Raw genomic sequence first — 19955 nt, forward strand, 5'->3', positions numbered from 1 at the left:
CAGTGCCTACTTTTTGAGTTGTGATATTCTTTGTTTAATAGGCGACAACAACAAGAGGTTATTAGCTGTACTCCAAAGCTCCCCTAATCTGTCTGTAAAGATATGTATTGAAACAGAGCATTTTCCAGCCTGGAGAAGCACAGTGGTAAATGTTAAGACCATGTTGCTTGCTCCTGGCTGTGAGTGTTCAGAAGCAGCAGCAATCTCAGGGGGCTGACCATGGCCCACAGAATCATATTGTACTCTATACCAACTCAGTTGGCTTCAGATTCATGAAGGTTTCTTCTATACCCACATCACCAGATGCCTGGCAGCCAAGTAGCCCATCAGCCTCTGGACCCAAGACAGTACCTTCCCCCAGGGCAGCCTGATATCATTCAGCTGCATCAGCTTGAGTCAGTGCTGCTGTAGTCGGTGCCTTCTGGATTGCCTGGTGTGGATGCAGCCAAATGCAGGTTCTGCAAAAGCCATGGTGAGTGGAGTTGGAGCACTCCTCTTGTCATGTAAAGCCACACTCAGCAGCCCGACAGCTTCCATCCTGACCACAGTTTCTTATCCTCCCCACACTTCTTCCTGCACTCACCAGCCCCTCAAAGCCAGACTCTACCACCTACTCTTGGCACAAAATACCGAAACCTGTGCAATTCCTGCCTCAGCAGATGCAGGCAGAGTCTGTTGAATTGGAGCTGAAGCATATGCTGAATTATACGCATTAGTTTATAGTTTGGGTAGAAAGTCACACACTGATGTAGTGTAAGGAAATTTAGCAGGTATGTTTGCAGCAGACTTAAGAAAAAAAGGCTGTATGTCATAACACACTTTCTGCCACATGTGTTGGCATGGCTAAACAGTGCAACTACCCCAAGGCTGGAGAAAAGAGCTTTGCCTGGAGAAAAGGTGTCCTGTGCACAGCAGTTTGACCTCATGCTGTATGTGAGGGAGTTGTGACAGAATAACTCAGTTTGCACTGACAGCAGTTCAGATTCCTGTTACTTCCATTAGTTTATTCAGGATTTTGGTTTTTTCTCTTTGTTCTCCTTTGCATATAACAAATGTTTATACTGTGCTAATAAAACATAAGCTGATCTTGCAACTGGAGTGGAAATCTGCAAACAACTTTGCTCATGAAATTATTCCCAGCTGAAAAGCCGAGGTGTGCTCCTGCTTCTTGCCCTGTATCCTAGGTGGAATAAGTGTTCTTTCATGGCTGCTGTAATGCTTTTAGATTTGGCTGCATGGAGGTTAGGGGCACATAGCACCCTCAAAGACAGATTTTAACTTCTCTGGTGTATTTTTGTTTGTTTTCATATGTCTGCAATATTTTTCTGCAAGCATACAAATGGTATCAATATATCTACACTATTGTACATGAGAAATCTGTAGAATATGATGAGATCAGAAGTGATAAAAGAAGTGTACCTGCATATACAAATTTCACTTCCAAAGAGCAGTCTTTGATATGTTACACCTCATTTTAGGTGTTACAGGGATCACAGGCAATAGTTATAAGTGATTTCATGTGCACAAAAGAAATTAAGCAAAACCATAATTAGACAATTTGATAACTAGATCATTAACAAGCTCTTAATATAACTGTGTTAATGGAAACAGCTATAAATACAAAACTATATCTGGTTACTGTCTGGTATTGCATCAAAGCTGAGGAGGTTTCACAAGTAAACATAACTCACGCTGAGATAATGTAAAACGGTTAGAATTAAATTTCACTGGGTTGCACTGGGATTTTTCTTTTCTCAGTTCACAGTATTAATAAAAACAAACCCAAGTGTTAATAAAAAATAACGAGTAATGGTATGCACACCCAAAGTGGTAAGCATGGTATCAATTAACCTGAGCTGGGATTAGTGTGCAGAGTGAGGTGGGGTGTTGCAGCCGAGGGGCAGGAGAAGGGTATCTCCTGTGTTTGGGAGCTGTGCACCTGACAAGCCTGGTGAGCCTGAGGCTGGACTCCAAAAGGCTGTGCAAACCAGGAAGGGAGCATGACCATTGTATTGCTGGCAGGAAAGGAACAGGATGGTGGTGCTTTTCCCTCCCTGAGGTAAAAATGGGATCTCCATGAGGCTGTGTCACTGAAATGTAGTTTGATCTTGGACATGATGGGAGTTTGCACAATCATGTTGCAGAATGAAGCAGAGCCGCCCTTCTGTGGGTGAATGGCTTGGGCTGAGAAGGAGGTGATAATGATAACAGGCCAAATGTTACTGAGGGGGAAAGATTTACGAGATGGCAGTGCGACTGTGAGAGCCTGTATGGATAGACAGCAGGGGACTTTGGCTGCCTGTGCAGTAAGTGACTGTCAGCACCTGGTATGTGGCCACTGTTTCAAGCAGCAGTCCGCTGTAGGCCTGGCGATATGCAGGCGAGGTGCTCCTCCTGGTCCAGGAGAGTGTTTCAGACAAATGCTGTCAAACCTCAGTGTTGCTTACAGGATGCTCTTATGCAACTCCTGTCCATCCAAAATACAGCATAAAGTCTTTTGGGAAAGCAGGGTGGCATACAACTCATTAATAATTACTGAGCAAAGTTGTGATCTTCCTTCTAGGTCAGCAATTGTTTACCCCACCAATAGACCTTCAAATTGCTCATGTCAGAAATTAGGGGAAAAGAATTCTTTCAAAGGTTATTATCTTGATTTCTCCTCTCTCCCTCCTTCATCCCCTTCCAGTCTCATCATCAGCTTCAAGTAGGTATTTTGTTTTTTTTTTTCTTCTGTAGTCTAAAGGATTGTGCAGTGCTCTTAGGACAGTTCTCAGCATCTCAAGATCTCTTAAGTAACCATTCAGCTTTCTCAATGCCTACTTGCTTGATCCCGGGTGCATTCCCATGAAGGAAATATCTTCTAAAGAAGGCACGTAGCAGCCCTGTGAGTACTGAGATGCATGTTTAGTTCAGTTGAGATAAAAAGCTGATGGAAATCCCCAGTCAATACTAGTGTGAGATGTGACTGCCACTGAGTGGTAGGAGCAGGCTTGTGTGCAGCTTGGAATGCTCTGCATGTAGAAGGATTTGAGAACCAGTGCAGAGAGGAGACTCATTCCTATTTCCAAGTTATATATTCTTAGCAATGTTATCCATCTAATGCAAAATCGAAACATAGAGAAGAGGCAAATACATTTCAGTTTTTCATGTGCTTCTGACTGTGAATGTGCATGGGAGAGAGACTTCATCATTCCTGTGAAGTGGCTGTTGTCTTTGTGGTCTCCTTTCTCAGTGTTTAGGAACAATATAAATTCTCTTGTTTCCTAGATGGCATGCAGATTAGCTCCATCTGATTTGAATAAAGTGGATAGAAATTTACTTCTGTTTGCTAAGATTAAGACTTCTTGGGTTGCTTGGTGTTTTCATGTTCAAGGACATGAAAGAAGGTCAGTTTAAAGTGTGAATTTCAAATGACCCTGTTAAACTGCAACTCTTCAGGTTTTAGCTGTCCATGATTAGTTCTGTACTAAGACTTGCAATGCTCCAATTCTAATCAATCTGTATCCTTGAAGTTCCCAACTCCTCTCCAGTCAAGCTGAGACAGGTGGAAATCTGACAGCAGCAGAAAAGAAACTGTAAAAGAGAACCTGAATGAATGTTGCTTGAGGAGAGCATATTCAAGATGAATGAAAGGTAGCTTTGCTGCATCTCATTGGGACCTCAGTGTGAAGTGGACAAAATGGTAAAATTCTTTCCAAACATCAAGTGAATTAAAACAGAAGAACACAGTAACCCAAAATGAAAAGGAACTTTGGACATGCAAAGGCAAAGTTCTTTACCCATTGTAAAAGCCACCAGTAACCTGTATCAATCTACTGACTTTTTTCCTTTTTTTTTTTTGAAATTTCTTCCCTTCCAAAACTGTGGTCTTGCATGCAATTTAAGGATAATAATGCTTCTCAGAGAGGAGAGAAATGCATAAGAGCTGCAGAAGTAGTTTAAAAAAGCAGGATACAAAAGTTAGCTAAGAGGCCCAAAAGTTTTTGGTTCTCTGATGCCTGTCAATTGTAAATGTGCTGAAGAAGAACAGATTTGATTAAAAAATGTTACATGTTGAATAGTTCTTTTGAGATTGCTAAATTATTAAATAAACCCTACAATAATCTTTCTAACGATTGTTTGCTTAAAATAAGAGATTCTCATGTTTGAAAAGGAGTTACAAGTGGTTTTAGCTTGCCACAAAACTCTTTTTAATCAGGAGAACAGTAAGCATATAGGTGTCACAAATACTGTTCCGACCTTCTCATTTGTGATATTTAGTTACCTCATTTCAGGTATGACAGCTTTTTGAGAAATCACTGGTTTCTGTGTCAAGAGTAGTTCAGTGCTGGCATTTGTCAAAGAACTCTAATGCTTTCCTCTCAGGAGAAGCAAGCTAAACTTTGAAAATTTGGGGATGTGTCAGAACAAGAATTGCTATTGCATCCTGGTTACTCAAAGAGGTTCAAGTGATCTGTTGATTAGATGTTTATCAAAGCTTCTAATAATGGGGAGGTTTGAAAGGATCAAAGAAAAACTAATGTTATTCCAGCATTTTAACATGTCTGGCCCATGTAATCATAGGTCAGTCATGCTTCATGCTTATCCCAGATGGGCTTGAAAGGGTAAGTGAAAGGATATCAGCTATACAGGACAATGTCTTTGTCAATGGCATCAGAGGGATTTTATGGCAAAAAGGTATCATGACTGCCACTACGGTGAGGAGTGAGAGTCACACTTGGTTGATAAGGCTAACAGTTTGTAAGCTCATGAAAGCATCTGATCCTAACAATAGCTGGGTCAAATCTGTAGCTGGACCTCAGTTGAATGAAGAGGCAGCAATAGCCACTGACTTCTGTGAGGTGACTGGAAACTTGATCAAAAATGCATCTGAAGTACATCTGGGCTCCATGCATGACACAAAATTGTTTATAGCAATGATGCAGGAAAGTACCAGGGGATCAAGGTGAACAATCTGTTGAACACAAGCTCAGAGTGTGCTCTGGTGGCTAAGAAAGCAAATGCAATCTTTCCATATCCAGTCAGGAAAGTAGAATGCAAATAAGGGAGAATAGAGCTGCTGCTTTTTCCAGCATAAGGGTTGAGGTTTCTGCAATTCTGAGTTTGTTTCTATTCTTTGTTCTGTCAAAAGGGTGTTGACAAATGCTGCTCTTTCAGCAACAGCTGCCTTTGTCTGCCACATAACTGTAGAAGAATCTTCCCTCCAGGAGACCCTGTGCCTGCTATGGGCAGAGCTCTCGACAACTGCATAGCAGAGCTCATTGGTCAAGACTTGGGTTTTGCACCACTGAATGTGTATTTAGATTTTCCTGCTGCTGTTTCATCTCTTCTTCCCAACCCAATTAAAAATCTGGCTGCTGTCTAGCTATCGAATGCTAACACAAACACCTGTGTGCCAGATGTGTACAGCTGTTAAGTCCGTCAGTGCTGATCCATCAGCAGAGCCATGAGCCAATCCATGGAGCAATTAGAAAACACTTTTCGGGTTTTTTTTCTCCTGTTTTTTTTCTGTTCCATTTTTAATCCTTCTATTTTCTCAGGGTTTTCTGTCTTCTGCTTCCTGCTGCTGTGAGTTTGTAAGGTGAACCCTGCTCAGACTTTCTGTCTCTTTCAGATAAGAAAACAGCCTAAACCAAAAGAACACATTTTTCTGGCTGCAGAGTGGCTGGTTTATACTGACAAGTGTTAAATTATAGAAGTTCAAATGTCAGTTGTATGTGCCAGCTCAAGAAAAACACCTTGAAATACTAATGTTATGAGGGCTGCACCAGACAGGATTAAGACTTAATTTTTGAATTCCCCCTCTTTCTGAAAAGAGCTGGTCTCCCAGATGTGTTTTGGAGATACTGACTGTAGGACAGGGTGTACTCTCATTGCCTTTTTGAAAAGAAAGGCTCAAGTCAGCAGTAGAATGTTATAGTTTGACAGACAAGAATGGTGATAGTTAAAGAAGTGGGGTATAATAATACTGCTGAACTTTTTGCTGTAGTTGGTAAGACAGTGCTTTTACAAGGGCTTTCTGGAAACAGGCTAATGTAAAAAGGCTCTTTCTTATTCCACTATGCTTTCCTCATGATCACTGTCTCTTCTTTTGCCCAAGTTCCCCACTTACAGCTCTCCAGTTTCATTGCTCTCTATTGTCCCCAACATGGAGTAACAGTGGGGGATGTTCCTGCTGGGAAAAGGAGAGAGTTTCAGAAGGAAGAGAGTGAAATATGTTCTTTTCTAGCAAAGGAGATAGCTTCATTTGCTCAGCTGGGAGTGATAATGGATGGGTTATTTGAAGAAGATGTGTTGGGTGTGAGGAATGACTTCTGTGGCAGGGAGGGTAAGGAGTGTGATCTTGCCCAGAGAAGGTGTCAGTTGCTGTGTGCAGAGCAATAGAACAAGGGAGGCCACCTTGCTGCCCCCTTGGTCTTGCTCTTTTGCAATTTTAGCTTTTACTTACCAGAAAACTGCTTGGGCTAGCAGAGATCCTGCCAACTTAAGTAATTCAGATGATTCAGTCTTTACTGACCAAAGTGAACTGATTTTTATCCAAGGGTTTCCAGCTCAGTTTGATGGTGCAGTGCTGCTCATTTAGAGTGTGAGTGTATATCTCATTGTGCTTATTTGAAGAAAAACTCCCATTGACTTCAGTATATTTGGACTTTTGCTTTAACAGAAGTGGTGCCACTGTAACAGTGAGGAGCTGTTTTTCAACTGTTGGGGCTCTGGAATGCTGAAAACAGCAAATGTCTCAAATGTAGCCTATAAGATGATAGGATATGTTTAAGTTAGGATGCAGAATCACTTGGAAAATAGCCTGAGTGCCTCTGAAAAGTAAATTACAAGTATAATCTCTTTATTGAGCTGGAAAGTACACCCTCAAGAGAGAAAGGAGAATGGAGGAGATTTTTTCTTTTTTTCTTTTTTTCTTTTTTCTTTTTTTCTTTTTTTTTTTTTTTCTTTTTTCTTTTTTTTTCTTTTTTTTCTTTTTTTTCTTTTTTCTTTTTTCTTTTTTCTTTTTTCTTTTTTTTCTTTTTTCTTTTTTTTCTTTTTTTATTTTTTTCTCTCCTTCCCCCCACCCCCCCCTTTTTTTTTTTCCTAAATAGAGACCAACTATGGACTAACAGGACTGTGTTTAGAGCAGAGATGTTTGCAGAGTCATAGGATTTTTTACAAGGGTAAGGCTTCCCTCCTACTAAAGTTTCTTAATTAGTTCTTCTACACCCTGCCTGTGGAGTGGGAGAATTTGGAAAACACACTCCTTCCTCGGAAGAAGTTCGATCATTGCTTTCCTCTACTTCTCCCCTCACCCTGTCATTGCTGCATGGACCCTTTCAGAAACAAAAGAACTCCATGAGTCTTCTGTGAGCATCTGAGAGCAGAAGCTGGCCTCTGTGATTTAGTTAGTATTGACTTCCTTGTCTTTCTGTAAAGAGCAATGAGTAATACTGGTGTTGAAGAACAAAATTTGTTCAAGAAGATCTTGAGATCCATTGTATATCTGAGTTTTCTCTGAGGTGATGACATAAAGTTATCATGTCTAACTTGTATAGGCTGTCATTGACCAAATAAAATATAGCTATGTATGAAATCTTAGTGAGTATTACCTATATTAGTATCTGCCTGCCGTTTGCTTGCAAAAGAGTAGAATGTGCATGAGGTATTTGTATGTGAATCTATGATCAACTAGGTTCCATGTAATATGTAAAAGTGCGAATTGTCCATCTTATTTCTTGCCTGTTTCTGTGTCCACCAGCTGAAATCTTCCTGCTTTCATCACAGAGCTTTTGTGAGCTTTGTGTAAATATATGTGTGAAACAGGGTGCTTCATGCTGGAAGTGGTTGTTTGCCTTCTTTCTTGAGGAAGATGGATGGGCTCTAATCTGGGTGGCAGGAAGGACAGGATTATTCTCTTTGTCATCTGCTTTCCTAGCGATGGAGTTAGAACACCGTGAACACTATACAGCAAGGTGGTATAGGTTTATGAAGGCATATGAAAGAGGTGGAGGATGCTCCTGCATTACCTTAAGTTATTGTACAGTAATCGTGCAGTTCCTCCTCCCCCATGAAGTCAGGACTGCTTTTACCCTGGTAGAGCTGTTTGTGTACTTCAATATTTATTAGCTAGCACCTGTTCTCTGTGCCTGTTCTCCGTACCTGTTATCTGGGTAAAACAAGAATTCCTCAGGTCACCTGTGATAGGTCTCTAACACACAAAATTTCCTTCCATCTTCTGTCTTTCCCATATGGGTTTTTAGTTCAGGAACAAAGATCAGGGATTAGTTACTATCTTGGTGTTTACTTGACCTTGAGAACTCAAAGGTAATGTGAAAAGGCTTCTTGCAGCATAGCTCAGTGTGCACTCTGTTTAGTTTGCTCCTTGCCTTGTGCAGTTATGCAATGGTCTGTGTTGTGGCTGATCTCCTGGAGCTTTCAGACCTCTTACATGCTTTCATTTGTTTATTATAGGAATAGGAGTTTACAGTAATGCTGTTTATACTAAAGTTGGGTGAACTATTGCAGCAAGAAGAGAAACCATCATGAACCTTTGCCCTGAACTCAAAGCAAACTCTTCTGTGATTTTTAAACTCCTCTTTCAGTTTTCAGTGTGACTATGCTTTGTTCCATCAGGACTGGAAATGAGTGCCAAAATATAAATGGTATTTCTAGTGTCAACCTCAGATTTCACGAGCAAATCTGCTCCTGTGCCAGGGAGTGTGGAGTTTCTTAGACCTCACATGTTTCAGTAGAGGCTATAACCTTTTTCAATTCCTGCTGCTCAGTGCAGGTGGCTCAAAGCACTTATCCAGCGAGGCTTGCCTGTCACTTTTGTATGGGACAAGATACTGGTTATTGAACTGATAAGCATTCTGGGGGGAATGTGTGCAGATATTGCTTGCAGATGAAATACTGAAACAGCAAGTGCAGTGTAGCTGCTCTTTGAGCAAGGGTATAGAGATAGTTCAGCTTTGGCCTCTTCCCTGCTAAATATGTTGTAAGGCTATCAGCCATTTCTGTGAAATTATAGTAGAGCTGCCTAGTGCAGAATAAGGAAGTAAACTCTCTAGGCTCTATCAGTTTTGTTTTGAGAACAAAATGTGACTAATGTCCTTCTGGAAGCTGAGTTTATCCAAATTTATTTGCTGTCCCATAGACTTTTCTGTTTCATATCCCAGTCTTGGATCCAGTATTGAACCATCCATCTAGTAGATTCAGATAGATTAGTAGGACCAGTCTTGGGAGTAATAAATTCAGGTTGTGCCTGTTTCTTCTTTCTGCTCCTGAGGAAGAACAGTCTGCCTTCTCTCCTTCCTTCTCTCTCTCTGTTTATTGTTGTATCAGAGAATGATCTGATGTTTGTTTTAACACTGAGATGAAGCTGAATTCACTGCTGTCCAGCACTCTTTAAAGCTGGTGTGCTACTTGAATATTTATGTCGTGCTGACATTTGCTTACGGTGGAGAAGGCTTTATTTCCTTGGAATATTTATCATAGTATGCAGGAATTTCCATGTTGAACTGCTGCTGGATCTGAATGTTGTATATAATTACCTGGGTCCAAGCCCAGTTGCCTGAGGGAAGTTAACTTTCAAAGAACAGCAACCACCCCTGTGGCACTTGCTAGCTGAAGGAAGAGCTGGCAAGGATTTCTCCTGTAGTGACGTGGAGCAGCCTGGAAAGAAGACTCATTCCTCACTTCAGCTGTATAGGTAGCTTGTCTAGCTCATTATGGGGAAAATAGAGAATAATTTCCCTGCACACCTGGCATCATGGAGTGGATGCCTATATCTGATGTGATCTGTTGACCTAGTTATGGTCTGGGATGGAAAATGTGATTTGACATATTTTGCATCCTGTTTTTTCCCCTTGATTTCCACCAGTCCCCTTCCCGAAGGTTAAGGGGGAAGGGTTGGTGCAGAATCCAGTTCCTGCCTTCCTGACACACTTTGATGCTCTGACCCCCTTTGTGTGTAGAATAGAAATGACCACCTTGAGGCTTGATCAGACCTCAGCCTCCTGTTGTTTCCCATCAGCTTATATGACTCTCCCGGGCTTCTGTGGCTGGAACTGCTCTTTTGCTGCTGTGCATAAAGAGGCACCATGATTTATGAATCAATTAATCACTGCATGCTGAGGAGCTGTTCACGGTAGTTAAACAGTGAAAATAAAATGCTTGAGTCTATAATAAAGACAGATCATAATGAATATGACCCTCTACCAATGAATTCTCTCCCTCCCTATATCATACCCCCTACCCACTTTCCCAGCACAACCAAACTACCAAGACATGAAATTTGTCTATCTCGATGCATGGGGTTCATCAAATTACTTAATTACTTGATAAGAGTGCTGTCTATTTGTGGGATTTTTTCTCCCTCACACACACATACACTCTCTGATTTCAGTTTGCTGCTAAAGCTGTTAAAGCCACAAAGATGAAGAGAAAAAAGATTCTGATACTATTGATTATTAATCTTTTTGACTACGCATAAGAAAATCCACCAGTAAGTCTCCAAAAATTAGGGAGGGGCAGGTGAAGTCTGTCCTGCCTGATCTGTAAAACTGTAGAAATGTGGTGTGAAAATTCCAATAAATATTTCTATCAAAAACCTGTCACTTTTTGCTCTGTGCAATGCACACATCATTGCTGTGAGTTTCTAAAACTGTGTGATACTGTAAGAACCAGGCAAGTCTGGTGACAAGCCTGCTTTAAGATTGCTGTTCGGCTTCACAATTTGCATTTTGCAATTTGGACCAGCATGCAGTCATGGTAGTCAGATCAGGGGGCATATTGCCCTGTGGGGAGCACCACTGATGTTCAAATATCTACCCATGAGGTAAGGCTGTAAGACAAGAGGCTTTAAACCTGATTAGGTGGTTTTGCACCAGAACTATGCTTTCAGAGAAGAAAATAATTATTTACAGATTATTAACTCTATAAATGTTGTACTTTTTGAAGAAAATTGTTACTTTGTTTTATGATATCAGCAGATACCCAGAATCGTGGTAGATCATTTCAATAACAAAAAGGTGGCTTGATTTAATTTGTTTTTTTCTTTTTTGGCTGAAAAGTGGATAGTTGATCAATTAATTTACCAAGAATACATCTATTTTGAATTCTGAAAAGGATTTTTGAGAGAGTGGTGGTACTTTTAAATTTTTTTTTTTTTACTGCTGTCTTTGAAGTGTTAAATTTTTGTTGCAGAGTATTTCCTGGGTTTTTTAAATACCAAAAGCTGGTATTGATGAGTAGATGGATTTATGAACCTTGCTACAAGTCCACTGGCTATAGTGGAGTTGCTCTTAATCTCACCTGTGTAACTAAGAGTAGATTTCATTCAAGCCAGAAATTAGGTGCAGTGGTGTGAAGCAGGTTAATTCCTTTTCTCTGCCATGCATTGAAGCTTGCAGTGGAATTATAATATTTGCCACTTATCAGTAAAAGTAAAAGAATTTTTCCTTTCCAACACAATCTAGTTTCTGAGTTTTGTTCAACTCTGCTGCTGGCATATGTTGACTATATCTAATAGCTTTTGTTTGCATTTAAGCTTATCTCATAAATTTGCTTTTGAAATGCAGTAATAGTGTTTCACTGTGATGACCATGGTTAAACATTTCTCTCCTGTCCCCCCCTTACCCTTCTCTGTTTGATTTGTAGGACCCAGGCTTCTCTTCAGTGATTCACGAGAAGCTCCAAGTTCCCAATACCATTCGTAAGGCGTGGAATGAGAAGGACAACAGATGTGATGTTTGTGCCACACACCTGAACCAGCTGAAGCAAGAGGCCATTCAGATGGTGCTGACCTTGGAGCAAGCTGCCAACTCAGAACAATATGATGCCTCACCAGGCTCTCCCCCACCTCTCTCCAATGTCCCCACATTGGTGAGTCCCCGGCACATGGGCAGCCTGCAGCCCAGGGACTGGGCATATATGCCTGCTCCTTATGCTCCATCTAATTATACAGGCTTTGTTGCCAACAAACACAGTGGAAAACCCAACAGTCTAGGAATTGGAAATGGGGTGGAGAAAAAAAATGGCTCTCCTGGACACCAAGCCAAGGTCAGCTTTCAGATGGCCACCAGCCCCAGCAATGGTAATGTTCTCAACTCTGTGGCTATCCAGGCCCACCAGTACCTTGACGGCACCTGGTCTTTGTCAAGAACGAATGGAGTCACTCTCTACCCCTACCAAGTAAGTCTTTTCAGATAACAGAATGTACTTGTTTCCTTCCTATTGAAGCTTGCATGGGCTTACTGGCACTGTTAGCTCCTGTGGGGTAGAAGTGGAGCCACTTGTGTATGTGAGCACTAAAACACAGAGTGCTATAAATCACTGTTTGCCTGATAGGCGATTGAGTTGGGGGAGACACAGATCAAAAGTGGTATTAACGAGAATGCCTTCTATTAATTCAGCTGTTATTAATAGCAGAACCAAGCTGTTGTTTTTAATGGCAGATAAGTAATCATACAGTATTTGCAGTTATTTGCCCACACAGTCCTCTCTCACTTTCACTTAGAATACTCAGCTGGAGCAACAGCTGGGAGCCAGCCATGCTTGTTTACTCCCAAGTGGAAAGTGGCACTAGTGCACCAGTGATTGCTGAGCTGGTATTCAGGAAGGATCCAGATGATCTTTTATTCCATTTTGTGTGTGTATGATCATTTGAGTACATATAGCAGGTACTAACTTCCTTGACATGGTCTAAGTCGCCTACATTCTTGATGCCAGTAGATTCAATGGGTCCAGGAATCTCTGGATCCTAGCAGTTCTGGGATATTTTCATGTACTTCTCAGCATGTTCTTTTCCTCCTCTTTGGTCTGCTGTTTTCTAGTACACCACACCCGTAAGTACCTGTAGAACCCATCCACAGCAGAGGGCACAGAAGAAGCTTTTGTGTGACAGGAGGTGGGCTTTCTGACACACTTAACTGCAGGTGGTGGGATTTTCAGAGTACCCAAGCACTCGAAGATTGTGACATAAGCCTGTTCTTCACATGTTCTCACAAATGTCCCTGTTGGCTTCCTTAGGCACATAAATAACTTTGGAAGTTGGTCTTTCTACTAAATTATGAACATATTTTAAGATAGATCCCTAAATTAATATTTAACTTTTATTGGTATGACTAACTGATATTACAGCCAGAAAAAAAGTGATGTTATGAATAAGCATTAAGATATAGTCATGCACCAAAGCAACTAGGTAAAACCAGAAATGAAGTACAGTTATTTTATCTGGAAAATATGTGACTTTATGCTTTTGTGGATTTATGCTCTAATGAACCTGAATCACATGTGGGTAGGTCAGTATGTGATCATAGTTTTGATCTAAGAAAAAAATCTGATTTATGTTTCAGCTAAGAAAAAAAACTAAACAAAGAATGCACCTTAACAAATCTGAATGACTGTTATTTGTATTGGGAAAATTAGTTCCGTTTTATTGCATTCACAATCTTTTAGGTTCATCTTCTGTGAAAACATGGGTTTTGTTTACTTTTTTATAGTGTTTGCATTTCCTTGATGATTAGTTTTGTCTTGAAAACATTCACTAAGAAGAGTCTTATATTCAGAATTGTCCAGACTGATTCTGTAGTTTGGCTCCAGTTAAGTTCAGGACTCTTCCCTACCCTTGACTTTCAATAACCTTGAAACTGAAAAGATTGCCTGCTCTCCAGACACCTGTCAGCCAAAAGAATCCCAAAGTCAACCAAACAAAACCCAACCAACAGCAAAACAAACAAAAAGTGACAAAAAAACCCCCAAACCCAAACGAGCCTAGCAATGCTGGTCTGTGTCAGAATATGTTGATTGTAAGTTTCATCTTTTTCCTTTAAGGTTCTGTTCTCAAATGTTAAAATTCTTACTGTACTGAAGTTGTCACATCTAATTCTCCAGCTGAGGAATAATAATGATAGCTTTTGTCTTTAAGCACACCAAAAGGATTTTAGTGTTTGTTTACATAGGATCTGTATCAGAGTGGGAATTAGTCAAGAAAGTAGAAAAAGTTTGAAAAGTAATTTATGTGTAATTTCAAATATTGGTAAGATGCAAGCTTTGCTTTTTTTCTGCTTTTGTGTGCAGAAACCAATCTCACTTGCTAATAATTTTCAGAACATTCTAGATCTCTGTCCCATATAAGTACATTTTTGTTATGCACCCACAGTTGCAAAACTCTGCTGGGGAAGAGCATGAGGAGGATGAATCTGTTATCTCATCTTAATTAGAACCCTTCTTGATTTGGAGGTGAATTAAAAAAGGTGATGCTAACCTACTTACTTGTGAATGTCTATATGTTAATTAAGTTTTCTTGCCTTCCCTTAAGAATAGTGATGAGAAAAACCTCACTGTGCATTATCTAAGAGGAGTAGAAAATAACTTCTTGGGATAGAAACCCTTGCACTTCGCACAGAGAAGAGCAGTACCCTTCCACATCATTATCTTGTTAAATAGATGTCCAGGGAGAAGGCAGTCTCATGCTCTAGACTTAATGGCACCTGTGGTAGACACTTCCCACTGTAAATCAGCTTTTGTTAGACAGTCTAGATAACTTGAAAGAAATGGTTGAGTACCTTGAAAACTGACTGTGATTTATTCCGTAAAGTATCATCAAAAAAAGAGAAAACATTAGTTTGAAAGTGACGTTCTGTGGCTCAGAATAGACTCACTGCAATTTTAAGCACCAAAAAGTATTCCTACAGTTGTAAGTTGTAGGATGTTACTCCTTTCCTAGCATCTTCCCTTCCAGACTGCCTAAAATTAGAACCTTTTTTTGGGCACTTAATTAATACTTTGTTTCAGTTCCAGTAGTAAAACAATAAAAATAAATAAAAAAATATATATATAAATAAAAGGAAGTGTTGTGATATTGTAAGGTTCGACTACTTCAGTAGTTTAGGACAAGTCTTAAATGAAATGCCACTATTAAATTAATTTTACAGAAAGAGCACTTGCTACCAGGAATAAGCTAAACAAATGGGCATTTATACATTACCAGATTTAGTAATGTATTATATGTTTAAAATCTGAAAAAATGGAAGTGATACCATCTTCAACTGGCAATGCATGTCAGATGTAAAAAGTTTCTAGTAATTTAATGGGTGCATTATTGGAACTAGTCAATGGAGTGTCCTAAGAACAGCAGAGGGGTGGCTGCTAAGAATTTTTTAGGCAAAACTGATCCTACCTGGAGATAAGGAGATGGTGTAGATGACCCCATCAGGCTCCACAGTCCCTGTTTGATGTGATTCCATATTTAGGCACTCCTTGAAACAGAAACAAAGATTTGGTTCTAAAGATCTGTGATGTCCCCTAGGCCTGACTCAAAAGGGGTTGAATCAAATTTTGGTGGTAAGTCCTTTTAAAAACAGGGAATCTGAGGCAGGGAAATGGAATTGATAATCTTAAACAAAGAGCATGGCCCATTACAACGCTTCTATGGAAATGGGAATCCTGAAATGGTCAGGGCAAAACTGACCTGTTTCTGTTTAATACATGTAGAAAAATATCAGCCAAAATTCAGTAGAATTTGATTCAGTCTGAATATAGTGCTCTTTCCATGCTCGTCGGCAGTTAGCATTGGTATGCCCCATGGATCAGACTGCTTTAACTCTTTTAAAGGCTTCTGTGGATCTCCCAATCATTCAAAGGGATTTCAATCCTTCCCTGCTCAGAGAAAACTCATTTAAATTGTTGAGGTTTTACCTGAGAAGGGCTGTAATTATTTGTGCAGCTGCTGGTGTGAATTACAGGATACCACAGTGTTAAGTACACTTTTGATAGTTACCAATGACTACTGAACACTTCCAAAGAAAAAAAACCCCTTTGGTCCTGGGGTACTAATGTAGCAGTGAAAAGTGCAAATTCCTTGATGAAATTATTGCTTCTTGTAATTTTTGTAGAAAATGCTATCTTAAATTCAATGCATAACACTTTTATTACTTTATTATCCCAAGCTGATAAAGTACCCAAAACAAAAACATCACATTAAAGAATAAGACTTGAATCCTTAGGAGTTCAGACTGATTCAGGATTTGCTTTCAAAGGGAAAGGAGTTGATAATAGTGACTAGATTAAGCTGGTTGCACTTTTTCTAGAGCCAAAGCACTCCACTTTTTACTGAAATACTGAATTACCTGCTTGGTTCTCGTGTTGGTGTGCCTTTAAACCAAAAGCATGGCATTAACTTCATTGCAGCGTGAGCTCCAGAACATAAAACAGTAGGCATTTCCTTGGTCTTCTAGTTACTGTCCTGGATTTGCATGAGAATCTTTCATGTCTTGAAGTAGATAATTTCAAAAGGCAAACAAAAGGAAATTTAGCACAGTGTGTTTGGTAGATTTGAGTGACAGGAAGGTCAGAACAAGCCCAAGAACTGGAGAGGGTCAACAGTTCCAGGAAAATTTAAGCCATAAAAGGGAATGATGGTTAACAGAAAATGTGGAGGCTGATGTGGGTGAGCACCTCCTGCTCCTGACCTTGAGGCTGTGAAGTTTGATTTTGGTAACCAACAAGACACAGTGCATGTAAGGATTTGAGTAGGGGCATTGTGAACATAACATATTCACAGAAAAAAGTGTTCCTTTCTCCCATGCTCTTGAAAAGACTCTTTTAACCAAAAGTTTGGAAAATGAGATCTTAAACTACTGAGAGCCTCTTGGCCCCAGGCATAATGATCTCAAGCATATTGAGAATTATAAAAGGCTTTGTTTGTGTACAATTGATGAAAGCCTACAGTATGTGCTTTCTGTTTCCTCTTTATGTATAACGTGTGTTTAGAAGAACAGTTCTCTGCGAAAGTACCAGCTTGTTCTGGAGCTTTGCTGTGATGAATGATTTGTTTGGAGTTTACTTAGGTCGTGGCTGTCTTATAAAACATCAGTTCATTCAGGCCCAGGCTTTTAAAAAGAAACTGGTAATGATTAGAGTTGGGTGCAAGATGGAGAGCCAATGCCTGTGTGGGAGGTATTGCCATCCAGGATTTTAATTCCAAGTTTTTTTCTAAGTCTTTGCTGTAAAATTTATTTCTCTTCTGTTTGCTGCTGCTTCTGTTGCTTCTTAGTGTTCAGCAGGATAAAGATAAAACGTTAATGATTGCTACATTGGTGCCAGGGTAATTTAGGTAGCTTTTAAAGCATATAATGGAAGATACAGAAATCAAGTTACTTGCTCCATCTGCAGACTAACAGGTGTCTTCCGTAATTATTCCATGCTTCCCAGAGCCAGACCTATTTTACCAAAGCATCTTAGCAACAAAAAAAGGAGATTTGTATACTGACCTTTCTAGTATTGTGTTCTTATGCAACCACACACAATTTCCTGAGATACCAAATGCTGGAGGTATTTTGCCTTTGTGCCGTTCGGCTTTGGTCCAGAATTTTTTGGATGGCTTGTGTTTCAAAAGCAGCTCAGTCACCTTATGTATGAAATCCACATCTGAGTATTGTGGCTCCCTGAATGTAGTAAAAACCTTTTTGTTCCTATTGCTGTGAGCTCATGAATGATGATGCTGAGCAGATGTGTGCAAATTCTTGCACTGATTTTTTTTTTTTCCCCCATTCTGTGACCTGGACTCTTAACAAAGTGACTCCAGAGTCAGACTATACACTGAAAGTGCAAGAATTTTATTTACAAAGATTGTTTGACTGGGCCAAGAAACAGATTGTCAAACAAATTCATTGGCACTGAAATTATATCCTTGCTTGATTATCTCTGTTGCCCTCTTCCCCCATGCATTAGTTGTTATCTCTGAAGTAGCTTTCCCCTGACTAAAAGCCTTTTTAAACCAAGTCACTAATAATTAGATATGACCCCACTAAAGTCAAAGTATGTCATCAGTTGACATTTTGCCATGATTGTTTGATCATCCAATTTGTATATTACAGGATTGGCTATTGGTATTTCATTCCTCCTGTCTACCCCTTCAACTAACAGCCCAGTTGTATACTGATTTTCTAATATCATCAAGAGGGGAAACTGGAGCCCTTGTGAACTGTAGGAGAGGTTAATTTTTTTGCATTACTCTGGCATGATTTGATCTCTTAAGGCATTTTTATGCATGGCTTAATGACCTTAGAATCATTACTTTTCCCCTTCATGATACTGGGGTGACCAAGGGAAGAAAGAGGTAAAGGATATCCCATGGACTGAAAAGAGCTAAATAGGCTTATCCTGTGAATATGAAAACCCCGTGACTCAATTGTGATGTGAGGAAGAAATCTGGACTATTATAGGAGTGAGTTAATCCTGTAAATTAGCAAAAGCCAGAAGATCACAATTAGTGAGGATTTGGAGTCTTGGTTTCCTTCCCTGCTTGTAGCTTAAGGATTTTGTCCACATGTGAGACTAGTTTCATTTCTTAGATAATAGCTGTGCTGATTGCTTGCATTAATAAAAAAAAAAAATAAACTGAGAGGAGGTCTTTTAACAGCGAGAAAACTGATGTAGTGATGGGATAGAAAAGAGGGAAGACAAACTGATACATCAACACAAAATTGTCCTTTTATTTTCTATGATGTAAACAAGGTAGCACAGAACTAGAGAGAAAAATGGTCAGCTCCTGCTTTATTTCATTGTTTGAGAACATGGAGAGCTAATACACCCAGTTTGGAAGTAAGAGGAAATACACTCTTTATGCAGTGTACAGTTTTTTGGAACTTACTAGAAAAGGTATTGAGTCCAAAAGCTTAGGAAAATTCATCAAAGGATTATGTGCGTATGTGGGCAATGAAAGGGTCCCTTCTTTCTGATATGAGGATAAAAAAAAGTAAGATATGAATTTCCATATAGAATAAGGCATTTGGTATCTTATAATCTGTGGAGAAGGCACCTGTAAGTACATCCAATATCTGGGTAAGGACTAGAATTTCTGAAACTGCCACCAAATCTTGCTGGCATAGGTGTAACTGGGTTCCCCGGGAGGAGGATACTCAGTACTTAGATGAACTCTGTGTCCCTCTGTTCTGAAAATGGGTGACAGGTGCTGTGTTTTGGAGGGAGGCCTGTGATAAACAGATCGGTGAAAAGTGCTTTTCCAATAGTTTCTACAACATTTCCAGACTTCAATGTAAGTGTTGTACGTTTCAGAATTATTTTAACTTTTTTTTTTTATTATTTCTTACTGGAGTGTGTGAAGATTCTGAAAGATTTCTTGGGTTGAATCAATCATCTGAGCAACATGTTGGTCTTTACTTTTGCATAAAGATTCACTCTTGTGGCTGATACTCCTGTATTTTACTAATTGTTCAACATCTGTTGCAAAAAGAGAGGAAAAAGAAATGTACTAAACCAAAGGCAGCTCATACTAATTGAGATCAGGAGAGGATGACAAAGGAATTGGAAAGCAATTTTTAGGAGCTTCCCTTTAAATTCCTAAGGGATATCACTCAAAGATATCACTCAAAAAGTACAATCAATGTACTCAAATGTCTCATTGACTAAGACATTTGTTTCTCCCATTGCTTTGCATAAATGAGACATAGAAATAAGATTAGATTTAGAAACACCATATTTTTGTGCCTTTTGTAGAATCCTGTTCTGACCTTTGACTTCTGCTTAGAAAAGTATTTGAGACTTTAAATATGAAGTATGTTACTATGCAAAAAATAAACTTACAAAACCTTTTGCTATGGTATTATGCTGTGCTTATGGGAAGTAAGGAATGCATGCCTAGAGACTCATGCAACTCTGAAATGTGATTCCACACAGCTATCATGTAAAACCATTGTTTTGTTTCCTCTAAAGTGCTTCTGAAATGGCATCAGGGAGGAGCATCAACTTCTGTGTTGGGAAAGCTCTCTTTAATTCAGTGGATTTTAGTTAAAGTGGTTGGTTCTCCACTTATATTCTAGGGCATTGAGGACTTGAGAGATGGGTGTTGTCAGATAGAATGCATTTGGGACCAGACCGTCTTCTGTCTCACTCCAGGATAATGGCTTTGCAGCTGACATGGCTCCATTGGTGTAATACAGATA

The 19955-nt window shown here is 39.7% G+C and overlaps 1 protein-coding gene across 1 annotated transcript in view; it reads left to right on the forward strand.

Moving 5' to 3' along the window:
* Positions 1–19955, forward strand: part of KIF26B (kinesin family member 26B) — a 285391-nt gene that overhangs the window by 76021 nt on the left and 189415 nt on the right. Inside the window, exon 3 of the mRNA XM_039569408.1 lies at positions 11647–12180. Within this exon, the coding sequence (XP_039425342.1) occupies positions 11647–12180 (534 nt within the window). The remainder of the gene's footprint in view (positions 1–11646; positions 12181–19955) is intronic.

The sequence above is a fragment of the Corvus cornix genome, chromosome 3 (genome assembly GCF_000738735.6).
Source record: "Corvus cornix cornix isolate S_Up_H32 chromosome 3, ASM73873v5, whole genome shotgun sequence".
NCBI classification, from domain to species: domain Eukaryota; kingdom Metazoa; phylum Chordata; class Aves; order Passeriformes; family Corvidae; genus Corvus; species Corvus cornix.